Consider the following 27,904-nt stretch of genomic DNA (forward strand, 5'->3'; position numbering starts at 1 on the left):
CAAATAACTTCCATTTGTCTTCTAAAAGCTTTAGCAAAGAGGACTAAATCATCGGCAAAAAACATATGGGAAATATTTGGCCCTTGGGTACCAACTTTAAAAGGTTTCCATCTCTTAAGTCTCACTTCTCTTTGAATCAGGTGACCTAGGCGCTCCATACAGAGAACAAATAAGTAAGGACTTAGAGGGTCTCCTTGCCTAATCCCTCTTGAAGGATAAAATTCTTGAGTCTCTTCACCATTCTATATCACTCTCATAGAAACAAGAGAGACACAAGACATAATAATTTTAACAAAAGTGTGATTAAGGCTAATGTCCAGTAAAGTCCTCTCAATCAAACTCCAATCAAGTCTATCATAAGCTTTCTCCATATCCATTTTGATTGCAACCAAATTTGTTCAGCTCCTTTTACTTTGCATGTAATGTATGATTTCTTGAGTAATAATGACATTATCATACCCTTCCCTACCCCCAATAAGACTACATTGATTGGCTTCAATGAGGGTATTAAGTACTCCCTTTAATTTGTTAACAATAATCTTGGTTATGATTTTCAAACTCATATTGCAGAGTAAGATCGATCTAAAGTCCTTAAGGGAAGTGGGGTGATCCACTTTAGGAATAAGAGTGATATTGGTATGGTTTAGCTCCTTGACTTTATCTAGATTAGCAAAAACTTGTTTAACCAAATCGTAAACTTTTCCACTAATGATGCCCTATTGATCATGAAAGAAGTGAGCTTGCAGTCCATCAGGATCAAGGACTTTAAAAGATCCCATGCTAAAAGTCACATTCTTAATCTCCACATCAGAAACTTCTCTTTGGATATGATTTTAGACATCAATTGGGAGACTAGGGAAGGCCTGAACCCAATCAGAGAAGCTTAGAATATTAGGGTCCCTGGAATAGAGGTTTTTGAAGTAATCGCTGGCCATATTCTTCAATATAAGGTTATCATGAATCCACTCACCTGCTTCATTTTGCAGAGTAGTAATGTTACTTTTCCTCCTTTTAATTCTTGTAATAGTATGAAAGTACCTTGTATTCTTATCTCCCTATAATAGCCACTTGTACCTTGCTTTTTGAAACCAAATCATCTCCTTTTGAATGTAAAGTTTTTGATATTCTTTCCAAAGCTTTCTTTCCAATCTAAACAAGCAGCCATGGTCATTTTCACATCTTCTTTTATCAATGCCCTTAAGCCTATTAAGAGTTGAAAGAACAAAAATATATTTAATTGATCTCATTGTCTTCATTCTTTACAAGCATGAATAACATAGGTTTTCATAAATATAGATAACATTTGATAATATTAATTTGAAACTATTTTAATTTTTTTTATCATAAATCAATGGCACAGATGTTTTGATGTAAAGAGGTAATACTATTATTTAATAATAAAAAAAGAGGTTATACTATTCGTAGATGTAGACATTCATGTCTGTGTGTCCTTCCAAGTTTCAAGTTACTCTAAAATAAGATCAGGTGGTGAGCTAAAGAAGATAAAGCCAGATGAATTAGTGAGAGGCTCTTTCATTAGAATATTATCAACACGATTCATTTCTCTATTGCATGACTTCACCTCCACTTGCCATTACGCTGCAGCAAGAGTACAAGTCCAAAATTACAATAATTTTTCCAATAGAGGGATCAAGATCAAATTGACAAGCAGGAAGGATCAAGATGCTTGAGCATCAAACAACAAGTAACATTCTTGAAAAACATGCCCATTGTTGCGCATAGGGACAAATGCAAGGGGGTGTTAGCCCCCCTACAATTTCACTACCTCTTGATTTTTTTAATTTTGCTTGTCAAAATTGTAAAAATTAGTGTTAGCCTCTATATTTTAAGTAGTTTTTAATTTTTTCCCCCATTTGTTTCTAGATTTGTCACTAGTTGCATACTCATCAAGTCCCCTCTGATCTACCTTGTACCAAAGAAGATGAGGGAAAATAAGCCTGAATGCCATAACCAATGCAAACCAAATGCTCAACGATCTTGATATCGCTCTTAGCAACCTTATGTAACATCCTGATTTTTTATATAATAAAGAAATTGTGGAATTTAGGTTTTGAGAAAAAAAAATGATAATAATAGGAATTTATATTATTTGAGGTTATTTAGAAATAATATTATGGTTAGGTATTTAATTATGAATTTAAAAATTTAAATTTAAAACCACATAAGCAATATTTAGTTAAGATATAATACATAAATAATTTTTTTTTATGTATGTGTTGAAAAAAAAAAGAGAGAAGGTAGAAGGAACAAAAAAAAGGGGTGGAAGGTTGTTGTTTCTAAGTCCCACATTGGTTAGATGAGGGAAGAGAAGAGGTGCCTTCATGTATAAAAAGGAGGGGGTGTGTGCATTAGGAAGCATGAGAGGCTAAGATGCAATTTAGAGAAAATTGTAACTTTTGGCCCAAAGGTTTGAATAATTAAATTCAAACCTATAGTTTTTTTTTAATATAATTTTAGGACTCACAATCCCATTTTTATATTATTTTTCTCTCTTCCTCTCACGTTGCTCGGCGTTTTCTCACAAGGGGGGATTATTTTCTTTTTCTTCAGGTATGTTCTAACTTTCCTGTTTAGATTAGCATTTAAAAATTTATTTAATTACAAAATTAATTTTATAGTTATTTTCTAAATAATATTAGCTTTCTAGTGATATGATTATTTTGTAGGATAGAGTAAATATTTTGATTAGGATTTTTCTATAGGATAGTTAATCTGATGATATGATGGATTAAAAATATAGGTTAAAATTCTTAGGGATATAATAAATATTATAGAATATTTTCTTGAGGTTGAAACTCATGTTTAAGAATTTTTGAGTTAAAATCTAGATCTATATGGTTGAATTTATGTGGAATCTAAGACGTAGGGATAAACCTATGATTATTAAATATTTATTTAAGTATGAATAGGTATTTTTGAGGTTATAGAAAGGTGATTTGAGGCTTCAGGATAATTCTAAAATTTTTAATTTATTTTTGGATGAATTTTTAGAATGTAGAAGGATGAAATTGTGATACTAGAAGTGAATTGAGGATAAAAAAAAATAGTTCATTAGGGTACGAGAATTTTAGAAAAGAATTTGGGAAGTTAAATGAGGCATAAATCTTAAATTAGTGTTAATATGGACTATAGATTTAAGACTTTCTAACTCTTTAAATTAGAGTTATTTATTTTAATGTAAAATTAATATATAGTATTGTGAAATAATTATGTAGATTATATTGACAAAGATAGTGGTGAAAAAGGAGTTGTGAAGGGGAACTTGTTATTCAAGACACAAGGTAACCATTATTAATGTGTTGTGATGAGTGTGTTTGTGAATGGTTATGTGTTGTTTTGTTGTTTGGAAAAATTATGAATTATTGAAAATAAATACTGTATATACTTGTTTGAAATTATTGCCAAGTGGGTTAAAAATTTATTTTTGTTTATCATGATGAGATATTATTGTTCGGATATATTCCTGTTTGGATATTTGAATGATGCATGACTTGTCAGGGTATTTTAATGTATGGTGTTAATGGAAATTTCTGTTCGGTTAATTATTACCACGTGGTAAGCCCTCATTGGACCCAATGAGTGGCGTGTCGCTTGGTCTAACTCACCTTTGGCCGGGTGATTTGGCGTCCGAGCATGGCGAAAGGAGGATATAAGGTGCAGTCATGCAAATTAAATACTTGTTCGGTTTGTTTGAAAGTATTGTTCGGTTAAATGTTTTGTGTGCCCACTTAGCAATCGCATGATTAGTTACATCCGCATGCATCATTACATATTAATTTTTGGTTACTGGGACTTTTAAGTCTCATTCCCCGTGGTTAATATTTTTACAGGAGCGAGTCCGGCCGAGAAAGCACCAGAGGTGTAACTGTGGTGTATGAGACACCATCTTTTACGTTGCCTCTTATTTTAGATTATACAATGTATCTTGTGCCAACTTAGGACATATCTTCTTTGTGAAGCATGTAAACTCTAATCCTTTTTATTAAAAGTATTTATATGACCAAGAGGATTATGTCTGTCCCTCTTGATTTATGATCTGATTTGAATAACATGCTATGAGGATCATGTCTGTCCCTCATGGTTCTAATTGTTTTTTTCTTTTTAGATATTTTAAGACCTGTGGTATATTGTCTTGGATGTATCGTGGTAGAAATTTTTCTACCATGATAATGGTTTTAATAATTTGCGAAAAATCGGTCTGTAAATTTGAGGGTGTTACACCTTACCTTGCTAGAGATCTTCCCCACCAAGCAAGGCCCATAAAGTAAAAGGAACGACGTGATCTCCTATGTGCGCCTCACTTTATAAGATGAGCTCATGGATGAAACTCGATACTAAGAATGTTACACGACTGGAAGTGAGGCCCATGAATCATAGACATACACTATACGCAGGCCCATATACCGTGGGCCTTAGAATCCTAAAGGCCATGATGTTCCATCTTGAACTGTGGATTCTAAGGCCAAGTAAGGAAGCCAAGTAAGGCTCATTGAACTGTGGCTCCAACTCGACTCTAATGAGAGTTTGACACATGGCTGTAAACACCATTATAATGATGTTAAGGGAAACATACAAGTGAATGCTATAAAGGGTCAAGACCAACTTGGGTAGAAGTACTGTTTGTATTTATAAGATCTCACTGTCCTGGCAACAAATTAGACCTTTAATAGCATAATCCATAGGAGACTTTAGGTCTTTCTGATTATAGTTTTTGTCATGGTTTGTTGGTTCTGGCCTTTAGTGGAATTTGATTGGAAGAGAAGCAAAAGCAATGAAGTGTTGTTTGGGGGGGCTTTGCCAAAAGCAAAGAGGAAGAGCTTGGAGTTAGTGAGCTAGGCAATGAAGAAGGTGAAAGTATCTCCAAGATAAGCATAATGAGAGGAAGAGAGAGCAGACAAGAAATATGAGGAAGAGACAGAGAAAGGGTTCAAGAGGAGGAAGAAGCTTGTTAATGAGAAAATAGTAAGAGAGAGATGTTATGACTTGAAGCCATGCCTTGATATAGTTGGTTATCTCGCCTTCAATTTAAGGCTGAAGCTAAAACATTGAGAATGAATGAAGAGGTTGTTTGTTACGCCCTCTATTTTGTAATGGTATTTTTAAAAGTTTATTTTATTTTTAAATATAAGAGATATCATGATATTTTTGAGTAATTTATCAATTCTATACTCGTCTTAACAAAAAGAGAATAGATATTAATCGTGTGTTTTATCCATCCTCATCACAATATTAAATTATACTATTAAGAACAAAATTGAGAGTCGCATCTACTTGGAGTGAAAATTCATCCGATGGAAGTGGTGGCATTCAATGTGGAATTTTTTCTATTTAGTAGCCAATTTTTTTCATGATAAAAGAATATGTTGTTCAATACCTATACCCATCTCATTGCCATGGAGGCAATTTTGTGTTGTTTATGATAGATATTTTTTGAACGCATGCTGACAAGAGAAATATTAAAAATCATACTTATCATTTTACAATTTAAGCCTTTCCTTAAATTCTGCGAAGATATTTGATATATATAATTTATAATGATGATATTGACTCTTGAGTTTTGATTACTTAGTTCCTTTGATCCCTAAACACTTTTTTAGAGTGAGATTAGAGTGGGGATTGAAGTGAAAAGAGAGAAAACGAACGGCCCCTTAAGTCTAAGTACTCAACACAATTTGGGACCCTATTAATTGATGCCCTCTATCAACTATCAACATTGAAGATTGCTTATCGTCACATGTTTTGCTTCTTCGGCCCTAAAAAACGTTTTGCTTGGTGATGGAAAGATTGAGGTTCTAATTATCTAAGCTGTTGTTCGTCCGTTGATGTTTTGCTATCCTCTCGCATATAAGTGCCTGTTTGAATTTCAATTAAATATAATATATCATAAAAATAATTAATTAAATGATAAATTTTAATTATAATTAATTATGTTATAACGTAATCTGTTTGAATATTATTTTATTAAAATTAATTTTAATAAAATTGATTAAATTAATTTTTCTCTACCAATTAATATTTTATTTAAATAAGTTTTATAGTAAGTGCTAAGTGGATGGTGGTAATTGATAGAAACTTATGATAATAACTTTTTTGAGGATCAAAAGTTTGAATTTTATTGAGAAAAAAAAAAGAAGAGAGTTTGGTTTATTTTTATTAAATTTTGTGTTTTTTTTTATAATTTTTTTGGGTCTTTCTTTATAATTTTTTCCAATGCTTTTTGATAGCGTTTTTGCAGAAGCTCACAAATTCAGCTTAACAAAAAAATTAATTTTAACCCATTTAATCGATTATCTCGTTTTGTTGCTATGTGGGTAATTTGCCTTTAAAATCGATTTATTCCTAGAAAATCGATTCCAATGATAAACCAAACAGACACTAATTATACGTTGTTTCCTGTGCTACATTCAAGGCAGAATGAAAAGTATAGTGCTAGTTTGAAATTTCATTTAGTTGGTTTAAAGTTTAAACTATAGTTTGTAAGTTTAAAAATCAGTTAAAAATTTAAAAAAAAAACATGTTTGGGTGAAACTAGTTAATAAATGAGCTTTTTTTATCAACTATAATTAAGTCAAAAGCTAGATTTTAAATTTTTTTATTAATTATGTTAAAATCTAATCATTGGCAATGCATTTTAAATTTATTGAATAATCTATTTATCCTTCCACATTTCCTTTTGAAATTGATATTTTTATTGTTTATAAATTTAATATTTTTAAATTATATATATATAGTCTTTAAAGAGTTCTAATTAATTTTTTTAGTATTTAAAAATATTTACATTAATACATTAACTCTTTTATTTTCATAATTATAAGTTTAATATTTTTTTCTTATATTTTTCAATTGGCATACTTATAAAATATATACATATATATAAAGTGAGAGAGACATATAATTCATGTCCTCTTTAGTTTTTTTTTTTTAAACTAACCCATTTCCTTTTTTGGTCCTTTTTAGTTTTTAACTCTTTCGACCATGTTGAGAAGAAAGTTCATGTGATTCATTGGGTGCAATTAGATCGCTATTCTTCTGCTGAGGAGGCTCTCAATTGATGGAATGAACCGATTGGAAACACTGATGTCCCTGGTGCATGATATAATTACCCCAGGATGCCAGCAGGTTCAATAAAGTTGGACACTCATATTTTTGGTCCTAAGCTGGAGGCATCAAACATGGCAAGTGATGAATACAAGAAGGCAGTGCTGCAGGCGAAAGAAAACATTCTAGCTGGTGATATTTTTAAGATTGTATTAAGTCAGCAATTTGAACGGCAGACATTTGCAGACCCATTTGAAGTCTACAGAGCACTGAGGATTGTTAATCCTAGTCCATGCATGACTTATCTACAAGTTTTCCAATTTCTCTTTACTCCTTTTTATTTTGTTTCATTTTATTCTGTTTATTATTGTTATTTTGCTTTCAAATTGTCTAATTTATTCAAGCATACTGGTATCAGGCCAGAGGGTGTGTCCTTGTTGCTTCAAGTCCAGAAATTCTTACACGAGTGAAGAAGGTAACGTTGCTGTGCAAAAATTACCTAAACATGATTGCTTCCATTTTAGTTCTTACATTTAATGAGAGCCCAAGATGTTAAAATCCATGTACATTTTTGTTATTATATATTTAAACTTGCTTTTAATCATTCTATCCAAACAAGTTTCAATTGAAAAAAAGAATTCAAACATAGATCACATTATAATAACTAACTTTTAACATAGTTTTAGTTTGCAAACTATAGTTTATGCAAGATTTAGTTTTTCAAATGTTAATCCAAACAAGCTCATAAAGTGGATGTAATTCACTTTTTACAACAAGTTTTCCCTATCCTCTCACTAGATGTTATTGAAGGAAAATATTTTTCTTAATTAATTATATAGGATGTTTGTAACTACAATTATGAAAAAATTAGTTGAAACTTTTATTTTTTAAAACAATTGCACATTTTCAAATTATACACTCATTAAATATCATGTATATGTGCTTTAATATGTCAAAAAAACATGTGCATTTTATACTAAAGAAAATTAATTATTTTATATTCTATTATTTATAATAAAACTAGAAAATTCCCATGCGATGTACGGGGTTAAGGAGAAATTCACCTCTCTCCCCCCTTGTGGTCGCTAGAGCTATCACTATCAACTAATCATTGGCAACCTAAACTTTGGCATCAACAAACAAATTATTGATGGGGCGAGCATGATCATTATAAAATTTGAGAACAAAATCTCTAGGATCTTCAAATTTTATTTTTGGTAAACCAATCCTAAAAATTCACATTGCTACTAAACTATTGAACACATGATAATATATGTAAAATATTATTTATATTAAAAACTTAATGTGAGTTGCAAAGCATTAATTATCAATCTCATGTATTGAAATTGTTAAATCTAATATGTCAATTGTCAATAGAAGATTAACAATTTTAATATAAGAAATTAACAACTTTAACATGAAAAATTAGCAACTTAGTTGATTGAAGAGCAACAATGTATGGAAAGTTTTTTTAAAAAGAACTTATTACCCTCACCTTTTAAAAAAGAAGCCTTTTAAAAAGAACAATGGTGTTTTAGAAGTGTTAAAAATGAAGCAATGTAATCTTTTTTTCAACTTTTGACCAATGTTTGATTAATAGTTGATCAAAAGAGGATTGAAAGCTCTGATGTGACAAGCCATGTGGTAGCAAACACCCTTCTCGCATTCTCACACGTCTTCTCCAACGAGACAAATGCTCCACAATCGCTTCCTCTCGAGCTTGAGCTTCATGCTTGCCTAACTGCTGCTACACATGGCTCAGTGACTTTCCTTCTTCTTCACACACTCTCAACTTTACTTGTCCAAATCCTTAAAGATTTGCCGCAACTGAAGATATGGAAAAAAAAAACACACAAGCAAACATATACCAAACCAAAATATTTTGGGTTTGTTCCTTGTCAGTGACATCTCCAAAGGGAAAAGATTCCGAGGTGAATGGGTTATAACCAATTCCATTCCAAAGCCATAATTCTTTACCTGAGTTTGATTTGATCATGCTATATCATGATTGGACGAATAGAGAGAGGGTTCTGTAACCAGGAACAAAGCAAGATGGATACTGGGCCAGTGAGGCCGGAAAATGACAGATGTAATCAAGCCCGTGGGCAAGATCAGTGGAGATTTGCATTTGAGAAAGCCAAGTCTAGGGACTAGTGAAGCTGGGATCCAAACGATTTCGAAGACAATAATCGAGATTCACACCTTAAACATGGTCATACACAAGATAAATGCAATTATCGAAGACCGATGCCCTGAGAAGTTTGATTAAGCTACTATGGTGGCTCTGGCAAATGACAGCAAGCTAATCTCAGAGCTCCGACAAGTCTATGGGACAACAAAACTTGCGCTGGAAAACCAAAACATCCTTGTTGCGAATGGAGCATTGCCAAGATGAAGAGGAAGAGGAGTGTTTCGAGGATAGGAAATTTTGGATGGCAAAGGAAATCTCAAAGAACTCAAAGATATGTGGGTTCTCAAAAGGTGAAGGGGGATGTTGGGCAGAGGAAATCTCAAGAAGGTGGAGGGAGATGCTGGGTAGGTGAGGTTTGCTATGCTAATCCACGTGGTGTCCCATTCAATGTAAAGACTTGCCGGCTGTATCATCTTTAGTACTTGTCAAAATTTTGTTAGTTAGAGAGAGACAACATTAATCTACTTATAACATTTTTAAAGACACATTACTCTTTTTAAAATGTAAGAGTATTGATTACTTTTTTAATAAAACTTTTGGAATATTTTTGCCCCCTTAACTCCTTAAATTTTACTAACGTACTAACAAATGTATAGTGAAGAAATCACCTCAGGTTTTGCGGGAAAATATGTAAACATACACGAATTTAAGCCCCCCAATACAAAAAAAAAAAAAAACCTCAATTGAGCGGCTACGTATCAAATGAATTTCCCTTATTGCCCTCAAAATCCTCTCATCATTGTTAAGATTACAGGTCTCAGACAAGATTACAAACACATAAAAAAGGCACAACAAAATAATCTAGTAAACATTGAAAGATTAATTAAAAAAATGTGTCACGTAGGGAAAGAACAGCTCCTTCGTTTCTAAAGCCAAAAAAAAAAAAAAAAAATCTAAAACCACTCCTTCCTGATATCAAATGCGTAGTTGATCTCCAAGTAGCACTTGTTGTCATCATCAATAAACTGCATTCCCCAAAAGAAAATGTTTCTCAGAAATTTGAATTTCAACACAAGAAATATGTTGTTGAAAACATTTATTGCTATACTGATTGATGCAGAAGAGGCATTAAAAAAACTCATGCTTGCTTGCTTGCTTTCCCAGACAAAGTCACTATCACTATGGACCCGTGTAATGGAGCCCAAGATTGGAACTTGTGAAGTAATAGCAATTGTCATACGCATTTCTTGTTCTCAAGGTAGGTTCAAAGAGCAAATAGAAACTCATGAAAATAACCGTGTCAATCACCACCTAAGAGGTCGTTAAGTTTCTAGACAGCTTATGATTTGAATTCAAGATACAATTGTATCGAACACCTTCCTCAAGTTTTCATGAAAATTAGAATCTTAGCAACCAATTTTATATTCCTCCTTCAAGAAATCACCTTAAAATTACCTTGCTTCTAGCTGAATAGGTTCCTCTAGCAAACATCCCAGAAGGAGTCGTCTCTTCAGGCATCTCATGAGTGTAAGGCTCTGCCTGGGGACTGAAGGTTCCTATCATCTCTTTAGTGCTGTCAACTGTAACAAGGTTCCATAGTGAGAAATCTAACCTCAAGTTTATTGTTAAGTTATTATTCACCTGTGCATGTGGCTTCTTTTATGTTTTTTTTTTCCATTCAACTGTTCAGTGACTCAACGGCAGGGGGAATATGCTAGTCATATAAACTTGACATGTTCACATATTTATTCATGACTGACATTGGTTACTTATCATCTTGATCTGAGTGAGAAAGACAAAACTTACCCTTGATACCGGTCTTCCACACTGTGTTGGTGTACTTGAGACCTGAAACAATGTTATTGTTGACCTGGAAAGTGAAAACCAGCCTGTAATGGCTACCTTCTTTCAAAGTAAACCACAAGCCCTTGGGATTTCCATTATCTGGGATTGGAAGAACAATATCAGGTCTACCAGTGGATTTGATTGCAAGGCTCAGGATCTTCACTTCTGGGTCAAGAGATTCTGAAGTACCCAGAAAACATAGGAAACAGAAGTAAAGAACTGTTTCAGAATTGTTTGTAACAAAACAAAGGAATCATCTGTACATAGTTTAGTGTGTTACTTGCTTGCTGCTATTCACAAAATGAAGTACTCCGTTTGGTACTATTTGTTGATCACATTCTAGAAGGTTTTTTTTTCAGTCCTTTACGTAAGTCACTTTCTTGTTTTTTGTAAACTTTGATGCCCAATTCTGAAAGTACCCTCTAGCAAATTCTAAAAAGAAGTGAAACATTTCAATTCCTAAAAATACTCTTCTCACACATCAAATCACTCTTTTTTAAATGCAGGGACAAAATTGGAAAATAATTTACTTTTAAGATTATTTTTAAGACAATCTTATTCTTCTAACTAACTCACCTTAATTTTGGTGAGTTAGTTAGAAGTGACTTACAAAAAGGACAAGAAGAAATAGTTATCATCAATCTTCTGTGTTCAAATCTTATCACAGGAAAAACCATCAGAAACTGAAGATTTAATAAGAAAAGCTAACAAATATCAGGACCTAAATCTGTTTGAAATTACAGAAAACTATAAACATATTTCAAAATTAAACAGCAGCAAACTAAAAATGGAATTGAAATATAAAGAGGTCTAAAAAAGAAAACTGTATATTTGTCTAAAGACTACATCTAAATCATTGGAAGTCTTTTTACAGGAAGCTTATAGCATGATGATTGTGGAAAGATGATTCAAAGCCTTCCTATAACCCCCTAGATAAAATCCGCTTATAACTAATCTTGCAGCCTTCTGTGAAGACACTTTTGCTAATATGATAATATCATAATACAGTAACAGCATACCACAAAAGAAGTAAAGAACAGAGAAGGAACAAAGATTACTCAGAAGCACCAAAAACAGAATTATACACAATCTTGGACTACCAATCAGACTTTAAAAGAAAGAAATTCGGTAATATGCGATTACCACCAACAGAAGTTATGTCCACACTTCCAAGAAGCTGTTCCTTCCACCTCCTTAAGCTCTCATCATCCTGAAACCACAAGCAGAAAACAAGGAAGACATCAATAAGCGGCTGAAAACATATAGAAATTTTAAAAACAAAAAAAAAAAAAAAACAAGAAGATAAAAGATAAAAACCAACCTTATCTTTTTCAAGCTGCTCTTTCAATGTGCATTGGGGTCCCAATTCGATTTTGCCCTCCTCCTCCTCGTCTTCCTCCTCAGTCAAAGCAACCGAGCTTTCGCTTCTGTGTATACCGGTAGCCACCCTTTCTTCGTCGCCACTTTCATCATGCGTCGCGGTTTTAGCCGTGTTGGGCGTTTCTGGAACCTCATTGCCTTTTTCATCGAAACCCATGTTCTCAATGACCAAAGGACGTCAAAATCGAAGGACCATCACAAGTGGCGAAGAAACCCTCCAAACGGGTATGGAGGTGGAGGCTTCAGAGTTACACTGAATATAAAGAGAAGAGAAGAAAAAGACAAGGTAGAAAAGCTGGGAACCCAAAGAGAAACCAGAAACCCCACTTGGCGGAATCTTCCTCCCAAAGTGTATGACGAAGGAAGACAAGACCTTGAGTTGAAGAGAAAGAAACGGAGTCAAAGAATCACAGAAAGGTGAAAGGAATAGAATAGAAAAAATGGGATAGCTCAGGTTCACGCAGTAGGATAACTTGCAGCGAAGAAAAGACGCCAGGAAGGCGCAAAGGAACACAGAGAGAGAGAGAGAGAGAGAGAGAGAGAGAGAAGAGCGTGGGTATATTTTGGGGAATGTAGAGATAGAAAACTGAAGAGAATTTGGTGAGGCGAAGTTCAGAGTTCAGAGTCCAGACAACTTCAATCGAGAAATATTGCTAGGAGGAAAAGGTCGTGAGGGTCAATCCTCGAGCACGAGCTTCCCCGAGGACCAAGACTTGAGGCAAGCTTTCCTATGGTTGATAACTCAATTAGTCAATTCATTATCTTTAATCCACAGGAAATGAAAAATGGATTTATTGAAAAATTATAAAACCCTAAAGAAAATGATGAATTATGAACATGATGATTCATGATTGTCCATATTTAGTACTTATCATATTTTAAATAGAATTATTTTTAATGGGAGAGAAATTGTGAGTGATAAATTTTTTTTATTAAACTCTAAAGAAAAAGATGAAGTATGAATATGATGCTGATGAAGCCTAAATACATTTCTTCGGTTAAGCCTGGTCAGAAGGATTACCAAAGAGGGGGAAAAGTATATCACGAAAAATAAATTGTTTTTAGTACTTTAAAAGTAAAAAACAAATCGATGTTTCATATATTTATTTGACTGGTTAAATTTGATTGAAAGTAATTCTTTTAAAAATATTTTCTGTATTCATACATACTTAAATTTAAAATTTTATATTTTAATGATCATAGTCGCTTCGATCTCTAATGTATATGCATGGTACGTTAACTTAATTTTGTTGTGAAATGTTGATTTAAAAAAAACAGAAACAAAATTATTGCAGGAAAGACCAGTAAATAGTAATTTAGGGCACAGTTGCACAGAAACACACAACACAATAGACAGCCCAACCTAAGAATGAGGAATTGGGGATTGGGTGGGACAAAGTTGGGTCTCGTGACTTTCTGTGAATGCATCAAGAATCAAGAATCAAGAACTAAATGCAATAGTACGCAGTAATCAGTAACGTGACTTAATAAAAATATTTTTGAAATATAGAGATCTAAATATGCGACTGTCCCATGCATTAACATGTAATTTGACAGCTTTATTTTTTCTATGGGGGCTGTGAGCAAAACAGGTCATTTGACTGCTGAATCAGATACTACTACTGTTCAGCCACGATTTGTAAATTATACTGCTTTTAACATGTTTTCTTATAGTTTAGAAAAACTTAAATTTTATTCATTTATACTGCTTTTAACATGTTTTCTTATGGTTAAGAAAATCTTAAATTTTATTCATTCTATTTAAAAATTTGACAAATTTTTAACTCTGTTTTTATTAAATATACGTATTATAATACTCTAGTATTTAATTATATTCCCAACAATTAATATTTTATGAGCAAAAGAATAAAAATGGACGTAATCAATAGGATTAGATGAGTATTGTTTTCTTATCAATATTTAATAAAGAGTTAAAAAAAAGTTATGGTAAAAAATCAATAATATAACTTATAAATAAAATTAAAAATATTCTTTTGTCTCCAACTTAAAATTGGAGAGAGAGGATAACCAAGCTGTAAATAGCTGCAGGTTTGTCCACTGATTTTGGGGACAATTGTTGGTATGAAATATGATTGGTCTGGAAAATGGTGCCGTCTAAAAAAAGTCAATCAGAATCGCCCCCACCAAAATTCAAGTTTAGGTAAAGGAGAAAAAACAATCAATGGGGATGGATGTGGGAACCATTAAAAAATAAAAATAAAATAAATAATGTTTCCAAACCAACATGTAGTGTTGATTCTGATAAAAGAGACCAAACTTGACTTTAAATATGATATACTATCCATGTTTAGATCTGTATAAATGTAGATTAAAAAAGCTACTCTTAGTTTGATGCTTGACTCAATTGGATCCAAATTCAACAGAGTTCACCATGGCTTTAAATATGAGGTGGTTTAGTTTGCTTTGTTGAGTGGTTTATTTTGGGTAAAATGGATCAATATATTAAAAAAAAGGGTTAAAGTACAGCTGTCTAAAAATGAAAAATGCTGAAAAGTAAAAGTTAGTTTAATATTTGTGAGTTGTGACTGAAAAAAAAAAAACAGCAAAAAGGAAAAGATCTTAATAAGCTATGTACGTCAAAAAATCAGTGTTGATCTGCCAGGTCCAAGCAAAAAATTTTGTAGTATTGTTTCTAACGAAATAAAGTTTGACTCTGCTATATCACATGGCAGAAAGGTTTCAAAGAGAATCAAAGAAGAGTGCGACCCAGACATTTTAGAGGAAAAATTGGTGCTAGAGTTCGAGTGAATCTCCTCCATTTCAGCTCATAGATTTTATTCTGATTCAAATAGATGATGCAAATGTCGTGTGGTTGGATTAGAGGAATAAAAGATGAAATAATTGAGAGACTGTATTGTAGATGACAACGTGCGTTTGTCAATCCCTCCCGATTTTATTCCACTTTTCGTATCACCACACCACGTCCCCTGTTAACCAATAATACTCAAGCCCCGATAATGATAACTCGTAATATTAATACAAGATCTCTAAAAAAGTCTTTTTTTTAAATAACATTTAAATTATCATTATTAGTTCTTAAAGTAAAATAATCACTGTCATTGACAAATGCAGATCCTCTTTTATTTGGCAAAAGTTGTACCTTTTATAATTGTATTGATTTTGCCAGGCGACATCTAAAATGGTTTGACCTAAAAACATATATGCAAATCTTTTATGCAATAATTGACGTAAAGAAGCTTTAATTCTATCAATCACTTACAACTATTGTACTACTCTAATCCTGTTTATAAGATGTTTTACAAAAAAAAAAAAGTTATTCAAAAGTTATCCAAATTATAAGTTACGAAAAAGAAAAAGAAATAATCTCATAACACCCAAAAAAATCCATGGGTGCCCAACCTAGTGAAGTGGTGATCCTGGAGAAGAAAACCAAGGGGTGGTTTGTTTCCAGACTTGTTGGTTGAGGAAACGCCATTAGTCTTCCAAACCTGTTACCAACTTGTTGAATTTAGAAGTTCCGACGACGCGTTTGGAACGTGATAGTGTGCGGCGGCGGCAATCAGAATTGCAAAAGTAAAAAACAAAATCATAAGCCAATCAACAAATGTGGCGTTAGTGTGTCATGGATGCCGAGGCGTTTGACTAACATCATCGACATTTTCTTCACCAGTTACACAAAAAAGGCCAAATAAGGGGAAAGGAAAAGCGTGCAAATGTCAATCTTCATGACAGCTCACATAGTATTTAGTATTGTGTTGTGGTTCCCTGGGTGGCCCGTTGGTGGGACGTGACAGCCACATCCCATAAAGGCACCTACATGTCAAAATTTATAATACCACACAGCTCACATGACTCTGATATCTCCAAATCGATGCCCTTGAATTTTGATTTTCAGTGGCACGTTCTACCTCATGAAGCTATTCATTTCCAATAACTTCGGCCACCAGACTCCAAACATTAAAGAGGCATGGACACTACATGTCTGTCTCTGTCTAATGATAGCTTGTACTTGCAGGGCCTCCTCCACTTCATTTTCCAATTCATAGTATCTTTTTGGATATGTAACGGGAGTTAAACTGTATCTTGTCTCCAGCCTAACAAGTTCCAAACCTGACATTACGTTCCAACGTCTGCAGAAACTCCGCATCATACCAAGAATTCGAAGTTCGAAACTCAATTTCGACACCATGAAATTGGGTATAAAGTATCAACAAAGTATTAACCATATTAAATGGAGAATAACGACAGCGTTTCAAAATATTTTGAAAGAGGATGAGCTGTCAATATTTAGGAGTCATCATTTCCAATCACTTAAAGTCACCTGTCCTTATTTCTAGTAAAATGCAATTGAGACTTCAATATTTGTAATCCTTAAAGTCAGCTGTAAATGTCTGCAACTCTTTTCAAAATATTCTGGGACTTGAATATCATTAAATTAGTTTTTTTTTAGACCTAACTACTATTTCCTCTGTTAAATTCCCATGACTTTTCCCCTCCGGCCAATATAATTCCCACGAGGTAAGATAAATTCAGCAAGATATATGAAAAAATATCCCTGTTATGCACACGTTATTATGAATAGGCTTCTAATTGATTGAGAGGCTAGAAGTTTCACCTACTCAACATCAACTAAAAGTCGTACGTTTTTACATGGGAAGTGCGACTATATCAGATTGATAAACAAGATGGAATCCCCTCTTAAAAAAATGCTGCAGAGAGATGCAAGCTCTTATCCCAATTCATTTAAAACGCAAGCTTATAGAAGGCAGTTTGATATACGAGCACAATGTTGAACTGAGCTAATTCATGCGGACAGAAATGGTGGAGCACACAAAATTGAACTCTTACCAGATGAGGAAAAATTACAGTTGAGCTACAGCGATAATTGTCACAGTTAGATTTGTATATAGGAAGGGAGTAATCCCAGCCCTGTAACAAACTTTAGCTTTTAGTCACTCCCCCATTTCCTTATAACATTCTCCTTAGCGGAAGGGCGCTGGTAGTCTTCCTTCTTCAAAATGCCATCAAAGCTGGTCTGATTACCACCGTTGGTAATTTTCAAGATTTTTGATGTTATGAAACTGAAGCCATTTCTTGTTCCTCGCAGCGCATAGAGCAGTGGGTTTAAGATGACAGCTAGGAGAAGCTCACCTTTTGCAACTATGAGATACTGAAAAAGCACATAGAAGAGACTTCTCATTCCTTACTCTAGTTATGACTACCATGGCATAAGAATTGACAGGGGAATAAAGAAACCTCTTACAATGAGAAGGATGCCAAGCAAAGTAAGACTTGCTTGTTTTGCTTCTTGCCAAAATTTGTCATCATTAGACCAGCCAAACCATCCACCCCTCCCAAACCAACCTCCTCCACCCGCATCACCTCCACCCCCCAAATCCTCTCGCCTTTTGATTTCTTTGTTCCACTTCTCAAATTCATTTTTCTTCCCACTAAGTGCACCTTCTAATGCTCTTCTAGCCTCTTCCTGCAGCAAAAGTACCAAGATTAACATAGATTTACTAATTAGCATTGTTTTTTTGCCAATCCAGTTACCAGCACAAATTATTCTGCTTATTTGATACGAATTAGCAGTCATTTTGATTTCATTTCATTCCTTCAGTGTTGCTTTGATGCTAAAAAGGAATTGAATGCACAGACCATTTTAAAAATTCCATCAATATATGTTAGCAATTAGAGAAAATAAACGTCATTTGGACTGTGGATAGTAATGGCAACACGTACACCAAAAGCAAATTTTTCAGTTTAAACATCAAATATATGGACAGAGCCCTAACACTTTGAGTGCAAAGTGAGGGATTATGTTTCTCCTTCACAAACACGACAACACTATTCAATATTACATACTTAACATGAAAACTTTGCTTTCATATGTACTGGCATTAGATGAAGAAGCTACCACACCAAATTAAGCTAATAAATGAACACAACTAGCTTATCAACTAAAATCATCATTGTTAGATCTGACGAAAAAGGAACTGTAAGTCAGCACTGCATTTAGGGGGGGGGGGGGGGGGGAGCTAACACTGAGTGATGGAGAATCTCACGAGTTTTATAGAGATTAAGTGGCAAGGGTACTGCTACCACATAATATAGCCATATACAAACTGCTCGGTGATGGAGACAATGTTAAGCCCATGAACATATAAATCACGTAACATAGCATACTAATGAAATGTATGGCATTTCAGGTATCTTGGTTCCAAGAAAACATTTTTCAGATTGGGACGTTGGATCTATTAATTCATCCGAATTGCCCATGACTGGATGCTGAGTGTGTGTAACTTTCAATTCAAGTAATTCTATCTGAATACTTGGGACAAACAAAACCAAAGAGATGTCTGTCTGACTATATTTGAGACTTCCTTTGCAGGAAAAACAAAAATCAGTTTGACCCATCCCCTATGTAATTATAGGTTGAGAAAGGAATGTAGACAAGTGAAACAAATAATTTTATTTGCTCGGAAAGGAGGGCCTAAACCCATGAAACACTACACTGCAGTTGGGGATCAAGACCCCAAGACATCCTTGTACACTAATATCCTGATATCCCGAACACACAAACACTAATATCAGAAGTTCAAAAGTCTTGTCATGCTTCAGTTTCGGATTCAAACATTTACAAATCGATCGGTAACAGAAAGGGGAATTCGTGTTTCAGAGAAAATGTTCTTCTATAGAACAAAACCCAGAGGTTCATCTTTGTCACAATACGGCAATAGTGCAGAGTATCATTCCATCTAGTAATTCATGATATGGAACAAAAAGAAAAACTGTCGGCCCAAAAAAAAATGGCACAAAAAGAAACCGATAAGGTTTAAGGATTTACAGCTATTGTTCGACCCCAAACAAAGCATATTTCTGCATTTTTCAAACCGATCAGCAATTCGTAATACTTATTTCATTTCACCAGCCAAACAACCCACAAAGAAAGGGGGAACAAATCTAGAACGAAGGTCCTTTAATAAAAATCACAATTAACAAACATCGCCAAGCAGGAATTTCCGGTGAGTAGGGCATCGTATACCGAAATTCAACACTTGTATGACTCAAACAACAATACATGTGCGATTACCTCTCTCTTGTTATCGGAGAACAGGCAGAGGAATCTGCCATTGCACTGGAGTTTGTGCTGCAGAGAACTCCAGCTTTGGTGTGCAGAGGTAGAACAAGACGTGTCTGAAGAAAGAAATAACGATTTGGTTTTAGTTGGGAATGGTGGGCTTAGGTTGAGAACCTGAGCCATTATTTTCCCTCGCTCCTCAGTCCTCACTCCCCCGCCGTGCTTCTCTTTCAGGGTTTGGAAAAACAGTCCATGCGGTTCAACAGAAAATTGACCGCGTTTTTGGCCATCGACCTATCCCGGTGCACTTTTTTTTTTTTTTTAAAAAAGAAACAATTAATCCAATATTTACGGTTCTGGGAATCAAAGAGAAAAAAGAAAAAGAAAAATGATCATTAGGTTCCCAGATATCAATTTAATTATAGTTTAATTTCTGATAAAATTTTCTGTAAAATTAATTGAAAATATAAATTCAGATGGTCAACAATTTATAAGTTTTAATTACAAATTAAAAATTTATATTTTAAATGTTATTTTTAATTTACAATTTAGATTTTCATATACATTTGTTTAAATTGATATTTACAAATTAATTTTTTTAAGAAATTTGCGAGAGACCTAAATATTATTAAATCAGTATTTTGAAACTTACTTGTTGTCACTATTCTAAAAAATTAATTTACTTTTTTGGTTTTATACAGGTGTCTTTTTATTGAATGTAACTAGCCACAATCCCGTGCATCGCACGGGTATACCTGATAAAAAGAATTAAATTTAAGTAATGATAATATAGTTCATATAATTATAGTCATAATATGTGGCATGTGGTGAAGAAAGAAATGTGATAATACTTAACAAAAACTATTGTATTTGGCCACAAAAGAGTTCAATAAGGAAGTCATTATTCACTACATAAGCAGCAAAAAAAAAAACAATGTTCATAAACAAATCATGCATTTATAGCTTGAAGGTTTTGAAAGATCTCATAAAAGACCACATTGGTAGTGGTTGACTTAGCTTGTTTATCAATGTCATGAATCAATATTCTCAACCCATTTATGCTTCTGACTCTAGAAAGTGCAACATACAGTTGGCCGTGTGTGAAAATTGGTCTTGGCAGATAAAGACCAACATTGTACAATGATTGGCCTTGACTTTTGTTTATTGTCATTGCAAATGAAAGAATGATTGGGAACTGTCTTCTTTGCATGCGGAAAGGCCATCTATTTTCAGAAGGATTCATATCCATCCTATGTATAAGAACCTTTTGATTTGGGCTTGAACCATTAAGTGTCACTGCTTCAATTACACATTTTCCAAGCTTTGTGATTCGCAATCTTGTACCGTTACATAATCCCGACGCTTGGTCAACATTCCTGAGAAGCATTACCGGTGCACTAATCTTGAGTGTAAGTTTATGAGGAGGTAAACCAGAACTATTAATTGTGTTAAGGAACTCAGTAGTGTAAAGATCCTCGAATGAGTCACTTTCTTGTGATGATCTGCAAACAGAATCACAACTGAAATATTCTACCGATTCACCAGGCAAAATACCACACATGAATTCATTTATCTGGTTAACGCACTCAAGAGTTGGTGCAAGGATTGCCCGATCATTGAAATATGCTGTGTTGGACAAATTATCCAATAAGTCTGGGTATGTAGATGACACAATTGCAGCCAAAGGATCCTTGTATGAAGTAATCAATATCTCTGATGGAATTTCAATATCTACAATGCCATCATTTGATTCTCCAACCCTGCCATCTCCAATATCTAGTAACCATTGTGAGAATTTCTCTATTTTTTCACGATCAGAAGAGGATGAAGATGATGTCAACCGCATGTTCTTCGTCAATTTATATATTTTGCAATAACTCCACAAGTACGAAGAACTTATGGATGCATTGACAATATCTGCCCTGCTACCTTTAGGAATTACAGGTAGAATTTGACGAAAATCACCTCCCATGACTATAGACTTCCCTCCAAATGGTAGATCACAATGCATTATATCTTTGAGTGAGCGATCAAATGCTTCTATACAATGGCGACGTATCATTGGAGCTTCATCCCAAATGATTAATTCTGTTTGTTGCAACAAATATGCAAGTGGGGATCTCTGGCTGATGTTACAGACTGAATCTTCATTTATATCAATTGGGATTGCAAATATTGAGTGTGCAGTTCTTCCTGATGGTAACAAAGTAGCTGCAATTGCACTTGATGCAACAGCAAGAACTATCTTCCCTTTAGAGCGCAATGTTGTAGTTAGAGCATTCCATAAAAATGTTTTACCAGTACCTCCATAACCATATACAAAGAAAAAGTTACCAACATGTGAAGATGTAGAGGCAATGATACATTGGAAGATCTCTTGTTGTTCATCAGTCAATAATTGTAATAATCTCTCAGATTGATCTTGTAATGCAACTTTGTCATAATTTAATTCTTGCATGATCAAATGATTTTCAAAATTTAGAATTGGAGAATTCTTAGGCTTAGGAACAGAAGGATAGTGAGAAAGGCTTTTTCCATTACTTTGTAAGAGTGATTCAATCTCTTTGAGAGCAGCTTCTTCTTTATCTTCTTGTGAAATTTGCAGACCTGTAATAAAATAATAATAAAAATAAGTGTAAGAAAAACATGTGATATATATAAGTGAATTAAATAAATTTTAAATTTTTTTAGACTAATATTTACTTGAGTATGTTTCATCATTGTGTGGAATGTAAAACAAATCCTCTGAAAGTATCTTGGAGCTTTCTTTCCAAACTATGTCAGGGCGACTAAGGCAACAACACAACAACATGCTGACAAACATTTTTCTCAACGTTATCCCTGTTGCCCAAATTGATGCTTCTTTAATTGCATCTATATATTCTTTATCATCATCTAGAAGTCCACGTGCATAACATGCTTCTCTAAAAGTGGGGTACACAATATTATCAACAGTTTTGATCTCATCATATGAACGTGGCCCTTTAACCTTAGTCAATAGAATACGAAGGTAATATCTCTCCCCAGATGCTGGTGATGCATGACCTATCCGACCCACTGCGAAACCCTTTTCCCTTTTTTTCCACAACCTATTATTCCGTTGCCACACATAATATTGAAGGAATTCACCATATGTAAGTGATCTTGCAAATTTATCTTTCTTATCTTGATTACACTTCATCCAAGCAAGAAACATCGACTCACAGACTCTTGGTTTATTAAGCAATGAAGAAACATCTTGATCACCAGAGTATACAATGTACTGCTCATTAGGAAGGTGGAAACTTAATCTCTCAACAGAGGGGTACCTGTGGTGGATATCAAATGCAAATATTCGCCAACAGCCTTCACAAGAGGAGACATACCTACAATCATAGTACTGCTTGATCTCATCAATGATGGATTGGCCCCCTTCACCAGAACTTGAATAAAGTGAAGCAATAACTCTATCATTTCCTTTGTTTATGTACTTGAACAAATATTTGATAGAAGTTGATTGATTTGTTTTCTCAATATTGACATGAGCCTGGAACTTGTAAAGAAGATAAGAATTATATGGCACAACAAAACGATTATCTAAAGGAACACCATTTTTTTCTATTGTTCTACCATCATCTCTCCTTTTATACGTCGGGTAGCCATCTTCATCAACTATTGTTTTGTCATTAAATTTTTTGGGAAAGTATTTGCTACATTTACCATCCTTCATGTAGGGGGACTTTTTATTGCTATGACCACATGGCCCATGCATCATGTATGTCCCAACCAAATCATATAGCAAGGGATAGGAATCCTTATCTGGAATCTCAGAAGAAATTATGTTGTCAATTTCTTTGGGGCTCTTGATTTTGTCATTTTGTTGTAAGAATAAAAGAATGTGTGCATGTGGAAGACCCCTCTTTTGGAACTCAACTGTATAGATCTCTGTCAAGATGAACAAACATATAAATAAAATATTTCAATAGTAATGAGAAGTTCAATTTTAATTTGTAATAAATTTAATCTTACGTATATTTAAAAGTTTAAAATCTATAATCCTACAGAGATCCAAATTAATATTATTGTTGTTACCAAAAATAGCCATTTTAATTTGTTATAAGATTTAACAGTATTGTGCTTGTCACAAGTACTCCTAAATTAATATCAATATATATTTAAATGTTTAAATTTTGTTTAATGAAAAATAACACTGTTAAATTTAATATAATTAATTATTTGTTAAAATTCGTTAAAATAAGATATAACTTTTTTTTGATTGGTGGTTTCAGTTTCATGCAATCTTCAGAAATTGAGCTTAGAGCATCAAAATTTTGTGTTACATGCATCATTATTCATAATAATATATAATTAATAAATTGCATGTATACAAATGTAAGAGAGTGTAAAATCATATTTTCATTATAATTTATTATTATTTTACATTTAATCATATTAACAAAAAAAGTTTATTTAATTGGCAATTTTGTAAAATTTCCTTAATGTGAAATTTAAATTCACCGAGCCGAAGAATCTTTTTTATTCCTCTCCTATTATTTAATTGTTTAATTTTATGAAATTTAACATGTAGTATAAGTTATGCGAAATGTAGAAAATGATTCTAAAAGGATATAATAGTTACAGTATATGTTACCAATAAACAATAATTGTAAAAGGACATGGTAATGCCATGAAATAAATTAAATCTTACTTATCCTAGACATAAAATAATATAACATATATTACCAATAAGGTATGAATCATAAATTGGACGTATATAAATTTAAGATATTATAAAAGCATGTCCTCAATGTAATTTAATATTTTTTTAAAATAATTTAATATATATATATATATATAACTTATGTATGGAATATTGTTCTAACCTGCACGTATGGTGCCAAAAATTTTCTTGTCCTTGATTGTCTTTAACAATGATTGTAGTTTCATCTTGAAGACTCTGCATAGGATGTCGGGCCTATCTGTCGAGGAAAGATTATATTTCTGGCAGTATCGTTTGATTTCTGGCCATGCAGGATTGCATGTGAAAGTAATAAAAAGATCTGGGTAACCAGCCCATCTACAGATTGCCATCGCGTCCTGATAGTTCTGGATCATGTATCTTGCTCCTCCAGTGAATGAAGATGGTAAAATGATGCGTTTACCAGTTGAAGATGCTTGTGTTTCCCCTGTTAGAATCGCATCTAATAGATCTTGATACAAGTCACCCCTGAGTTCTTTCTGGTGTGTTCTAATCCAATGAAGTCTTTGAGACTCCATCATAGTGTAACTATCAACGATAAATTGTTGAAGAAGCCTACTTGCATGAAGTATAGTTGAAATTTCATTGTCTCTCATCATGAGTCTGTAGGCAAAAAATTCTCTCATGCTAACAGTTTTCTTCTTCTTTGTAGTTCCTAGAGTCTCTTCTCGATGGTATATATCATCTCTATACCCATCTTCTCCGAGTGGAAATAAGATTGGGTATTGAAGAGGAAGATAAGATGGGTGTAACTCATTGATACGTTGCACTGTGCCTGGTAGTTCCTCAACAATAATATCTCTAGGATGGAATGCTTGATCAATATCTCCTACAATGAGTGCAGCAACTTCAGAGCATGTCGGTACATTATATGTGCGTCCATCCTTATCTCGCTTACTAAGTAATGCTAATTTCATGTTATAAGGTAGATGACTTTGAATCATTGCTGATGCCAAACGGTATTGTTTGACAAATGGATTCACTTCATCCAAAGTAATTCGGATCTTGTCTACAATCACTGGATCAATACCTTCCTGACTTTGATAATTACTGCACATAATTTAATGGAAGGATGGATTAGTAATGTGATTTTTATTACAATAATAATTTATGTAAATTTAAGAATTTGAACTGACCTAACGGCTGAGATTCTGTTGGAAACTTCATTCTCCGTGTCATAAATATAGAGTTGAGAGAACACTGGTCTGGACCCCTCAATAGGCAAAAGACTGCCTATTCTATGGTAATTTTGCCCTGTCAGAATGAAGGTGTATGGACCACCACCTTTATTTTTTGAATGATCTATCTTACCACCCATAGATGTAAATGAGAACATGCTATTATAAGCACGAATATTGGAGCGAAAATTCTTTGACTCAGGAAGTGTTTTGTTAAAGAATAAGTCCTTTATAAATTGAGGAGGAGAATGCATTGGTGGCAATAACACTTTTCCCTTGAGGCAACACAAAGAAAACCCATTAGTTATTGAGCCTCTATCTCTTTTAGCCCTTTCATTAAACCACATTTGAGCTTGGCAAAACTTGCAGACATTAGTTGGATCACCCTCATCCAAGTAATCTGAAATTATTGTATTAACAACATTAATATCAATTCAGTGTAGTCAAAATTGAATCGCCATATGATATTGAAAGAGATATACCTAAAGCATTACTTTCAGCCACACCAGCCAGAACAATACACTCATGGTCTTCATTTGGATTGGTATCATCATCAGTAGATAACTCCTCTGAATATAAATTTTTTTATCATATATCCAGTTAATTTGATAAAAAGAGATTTGCATATATTGTGAATAATTCAAACCTGAATATTTAGAACTTTGAAAATTAAATTCAGCCATATCATTCATGTTCATCCTCATTGATATTTGTTATGCTTTTAGATAATGCAATTATAATTTTTTTGTTGCAAGGAATAATCAATGTCAGAATTGAATGCTACATAGGAGGTAGTTTTAAGCAATCAATACCAGTGCTACCATAATTCTGTACTGATTTATTTGCTTGAGTTTTTTTGTGCCATGTACGTCTTTGAATTCTATCATTGTGAGAGGTAGTAGAACTGTATAAATCTCTTTCTACATCTGTAAAGAAATCTGGGTTAAATTACATCAAAATATGTAGTTGGAAAATGAAACATTCATGTAGAGGCATTAATGGTTAACCTTGGTTTATTGATAGTTCTCTATGTACTGGTAATTCCAAGACAGCATTTGAATGTTGTGTAGTTGGCATACTGATCTTTTCTGATTATAACACATGCCACATAGGAAAAAAAACAAAGATACTATTGTTTTTTCATGTGTGAATAACAAAAGGAAGTGGATAGCACGTGGGATACATTCAATGAATTATCAAAACAATATATAAGATAAACTACACAAAAAATATATATATACTAAACTATCATCACCACAACATGAATTCATTAAAACTTGTGCCATGGGTATAATCTCATAAAGAAATGACAAGGTGGATAGCACATGGGGTCTAGATAAGTGCAGAACAATAAAATAGCCGCATAACTTGCCACAATACATGCATTATTGGCCGTATGACATCTGGTTAATGTAATTGATTATGTAAAGCCATTTGGAAAGCATATTGCCATATGAAAAGAATATCACCATCCTAGAAATATAATAGCATTTATCATAATAAATGAAGTAGAACTACCGTACATCAATATCCACAATGTCAATGAATTTGTTATATATAATAAATGAAGTTAGCACTAACATACACATCTATCATGTCCTAAGACATAGTAAAGTGGGACCATGAGAAGATTAATCAGAAGCATTATTTGCAAGAGGAATGACAAGTGGAATGTTCATACTGTGGCACGATTTGCATGCAATTAGGGGTTAAATAATAGCAAGCCATATGTAAAGCAGTTGCAATTCTGTCAAAAACTACATTATCACATAACAACCTTTATATTTGAATATACTGATTTATTCAACTCAATCTGATTGAGTAGAAATGACTATAAAAATATCACTTAAGCACCCATCCGATAGGTAGAAAATAAATTTTGAATGAAGTACCTTGTTCTTGAGTGTTCTGCAATTGAGAAAAGGAAATGAAATCACCATTGGAGCCAAAGTTTTGAAAAGTGCAGAATCTGGTGCTCCTTCTCTTAAACATTGGCTCTAAGTCTGATTTATGGTATAGTTGATGTGCATTCATACTTGCTGGGCAAATCACAAATAAATCAGGGGATTGGTCATGAGTTCGTAATAATAAGCCATGGAGGGAGAACAATACCTTCGACATCAGCATTACCAAACTTCTTTGACAGGTTAATTGCTACATTAGTTATGTCTTGAAGAGCATTTATCCTTGCCTGTTTTCTATGATGTGGAGATTTATTGGTTGAGAAGAGTTGAGAAGGATTTGTATTTGGTATATTCTCTGCTTCAGGTTCTGGTGTGCCATTGTCTTCAGATGCTGGTGATTCAAACGTGGAAGTCATGATAGCAGATAACCTTGCACTATTTCTCTTTCTATTGAACATCTTGTATTGAAGTTCTGACTTCAAGTACTAAGACTTAATTCAGAAACTACTAAGCTTGCACTTTGAATCAGTGAATGTGCAATCTGAATTTTTTATCTGCTGTTAGATTGGAGTTTAGCAAATTCATCTTGACTTCCTCTACCGAGTT

The 27,904-nt window shown here is 33.6% G+C and overlaps 3 protein-coding genes, 1 long non-coding RNA gene and 1 pseudogene across 4 annotated transcripts; 1 reads left to right on the plus strand and 4 right to left on the minus strand.

The window, feature by feature from the left end:
• Nucleotides 1–2,291: 2,291 nt before the first annotated feature.
• On the plus strand, nucleotides 2,292–4,059 carry LOC129285380 (uncharacterized). The gene is made up of 3 exons (XR_008587179.1): nucleotides 2,292–2,571; nucleotides 3,237–3,302; nucleotides 3,852–4,059. It is a non-coding gene; the product is annotated as an uncharacterized LOC129285380 (long non-coding RNA).
• Nucleotides 4,060–4,323: 264 nt separating this feature from the next.
• Nucleotides 4,324–5,405, minus strand: LOC129286120 (acyl-CoA--sterol O-acyltransferase 1-like; annotated as a pseudogene).
• A 4,541-nt stretch (nucleotides 5,406–9,946) lies between these two features.
• LOC129286666 (rho GDP-dissociation inhibitor 1-like) lies at nucleotides 9,947–13,117 on the minus strand. Its single transcript, XM_054922646.1, has 5 exons — nucleotides 12,357–13,117; nucleotides 12,179–12,245; nucleotides 10,997–11,215; nucleotides 10,646–10,770; nucleotides 9,947–10,215 (listed from the first exon to the last, which is right to left on the minus strand). Exons 1-5 carry the CDS (start codon nucleotides 12,570–12,572, stop codon nucleotides 10,144–10,146), a joined length of 699 nt encoding a protein of 232 aa, XP_054778621.1. The 5' UTR covers nucleotides 12,573–13,117; the 3' UTR covers nucleotides 9,947–10,143.
• Nucleotides 13,118–17,095: 3,978 nt separating this feature from the next.
• On the minus strand, nucleotides 17,096–19,759 carry LOC129286886 (uncharacterized). The gene is made up of 3 exons (XM_054922975.1): nucleotides 19,491–19,759; nucleotides 17,661–17,882; nucleotides 17,096–17,567 (listed from the first exon to the last, which is right to left on the minus strand). The coding sequence occupies exons 1-3, from the start codon at nucleotides 19,659–19,661 to the stop codon at nucleotides 17,346–17,348; spliced, it is 615 nt and encodes a 204-aa protein (XP_054778950.1). The 5' UTR covers nucleotides 19,662–19,759; the 3' UTR covers nucleotides 17,096–17,345.
• Nucleotides 19,760–20,427: 668 nt separating this feature from the next.
• LOC129286122 (uncharacterized) lies at nucleotides 20,428–27,714 on the minus strand. The gene is made up of 7 exons (XM_054922143.1): nucleotides 27,507–27,714; nucleotides 25,877–25,963; nucleotides 25,353–25,794; nucleotides 24,341–25,266; nucleotides 22,182–23,402; nucleotides 22,020–22,085; nucleotides 20,428–21,929 (listed from the first exon to the last, which is right to left on the minus strand). The coding sequence occupies exons 1-7, from the start codon at nucleotides 27,712–27,714 to the stop codon at nucleotides 20,428–20,430; spliced, it is 4,452 nt and encodes a 1,483-aa protein (XP_054778118.1).
• Nucleotides 27,715–27,904: the final 190 nt, after the last annotated feature.

This window comes from Prosopis cineraria, unplaced genomic scaffold, assembly GCF_029017545.1.
Source record: "Prosopis cineraria cultivar Desert tree isolate PC_DT_omini unplaced genomic scaffold, ASM2901754v1 PC11, whole genome shotgun sequence".
Lineage (NCBI taxonomy): Eukaryota > Viridiplantae > Streptophyta > Magnoliopsida > Fabales > Fabaceae > Prosopis > Prosopis cineraria.

Excerpts from the sequence above, each read along its gene's own strand:
- LOC129286666 (XM_054922646.1), bottom strand. The coding sequence starts at position 12,572 with ATGGGTTTCGATGAAAAAGGCAATGAGGTTCCAGAAACGCCCAACACG. Across the intron at positions 12,246-12,356 it reads AGCAGCTTGAAAAAGATAAG|GATGATGAGAGCTTAAGGAG; the intron begins GTTGGTTTTTAT and ends TTGTGGTTTCAG. Across the intron at positions 10,771-10,996 it reads GTGGAAGACCGGTATCAAGG|TTGACAGCACTAAAGAGATG; the intron begins GTAAGTTTTGTC and ends ACCTTGTTACAG.
- LOC129286886 (XM_054922975.1), bottom strand. The coding sequence starts at position 19,661 with ATGGCTCAGGTTCTCAACCTAAGCCCACCATTCCCAACTAAAACCAAA. Across the intron at positions 17,883-19,490 it reads TCTCCGATAACAAGAGAGAG|GAAGAGGCTAGAAGAGCATT; the intron begins GTAATCGCACAT and ends CTTTTGCTGCAG. Across the intron at positions 17,568-17,660 it reads TGCTTGGCATCCTTCTCATT|TATCTCATAGTTGCAAAAGG; the intron begins GTAAGAGGTTTC and ends GTGCTTTTTCAG.
- LOC129286122 (XM_054922143.1), bottom strand. The coding sequence starts at position 27,714 with ATGACTTCCACGTTTGAATCACCAGCATCTGAAGACAATGGCACACCA. Across the intron at positions 25,964-27,506 it reads TGGTAATGCTGATGTCGAAG|AGGAGTTATCTACTGATGAT; the intron begins GTATTGTTCTCC and ends ATTTATATTCAG. Across the intron at positions 25,795-25,876 it reads GGCTGAAAGTAATGCTTTAG|ATTACTTGGATGAGGGTGAT; the intron begins GTATATCTCTTT and ends CAATAATTTCAG.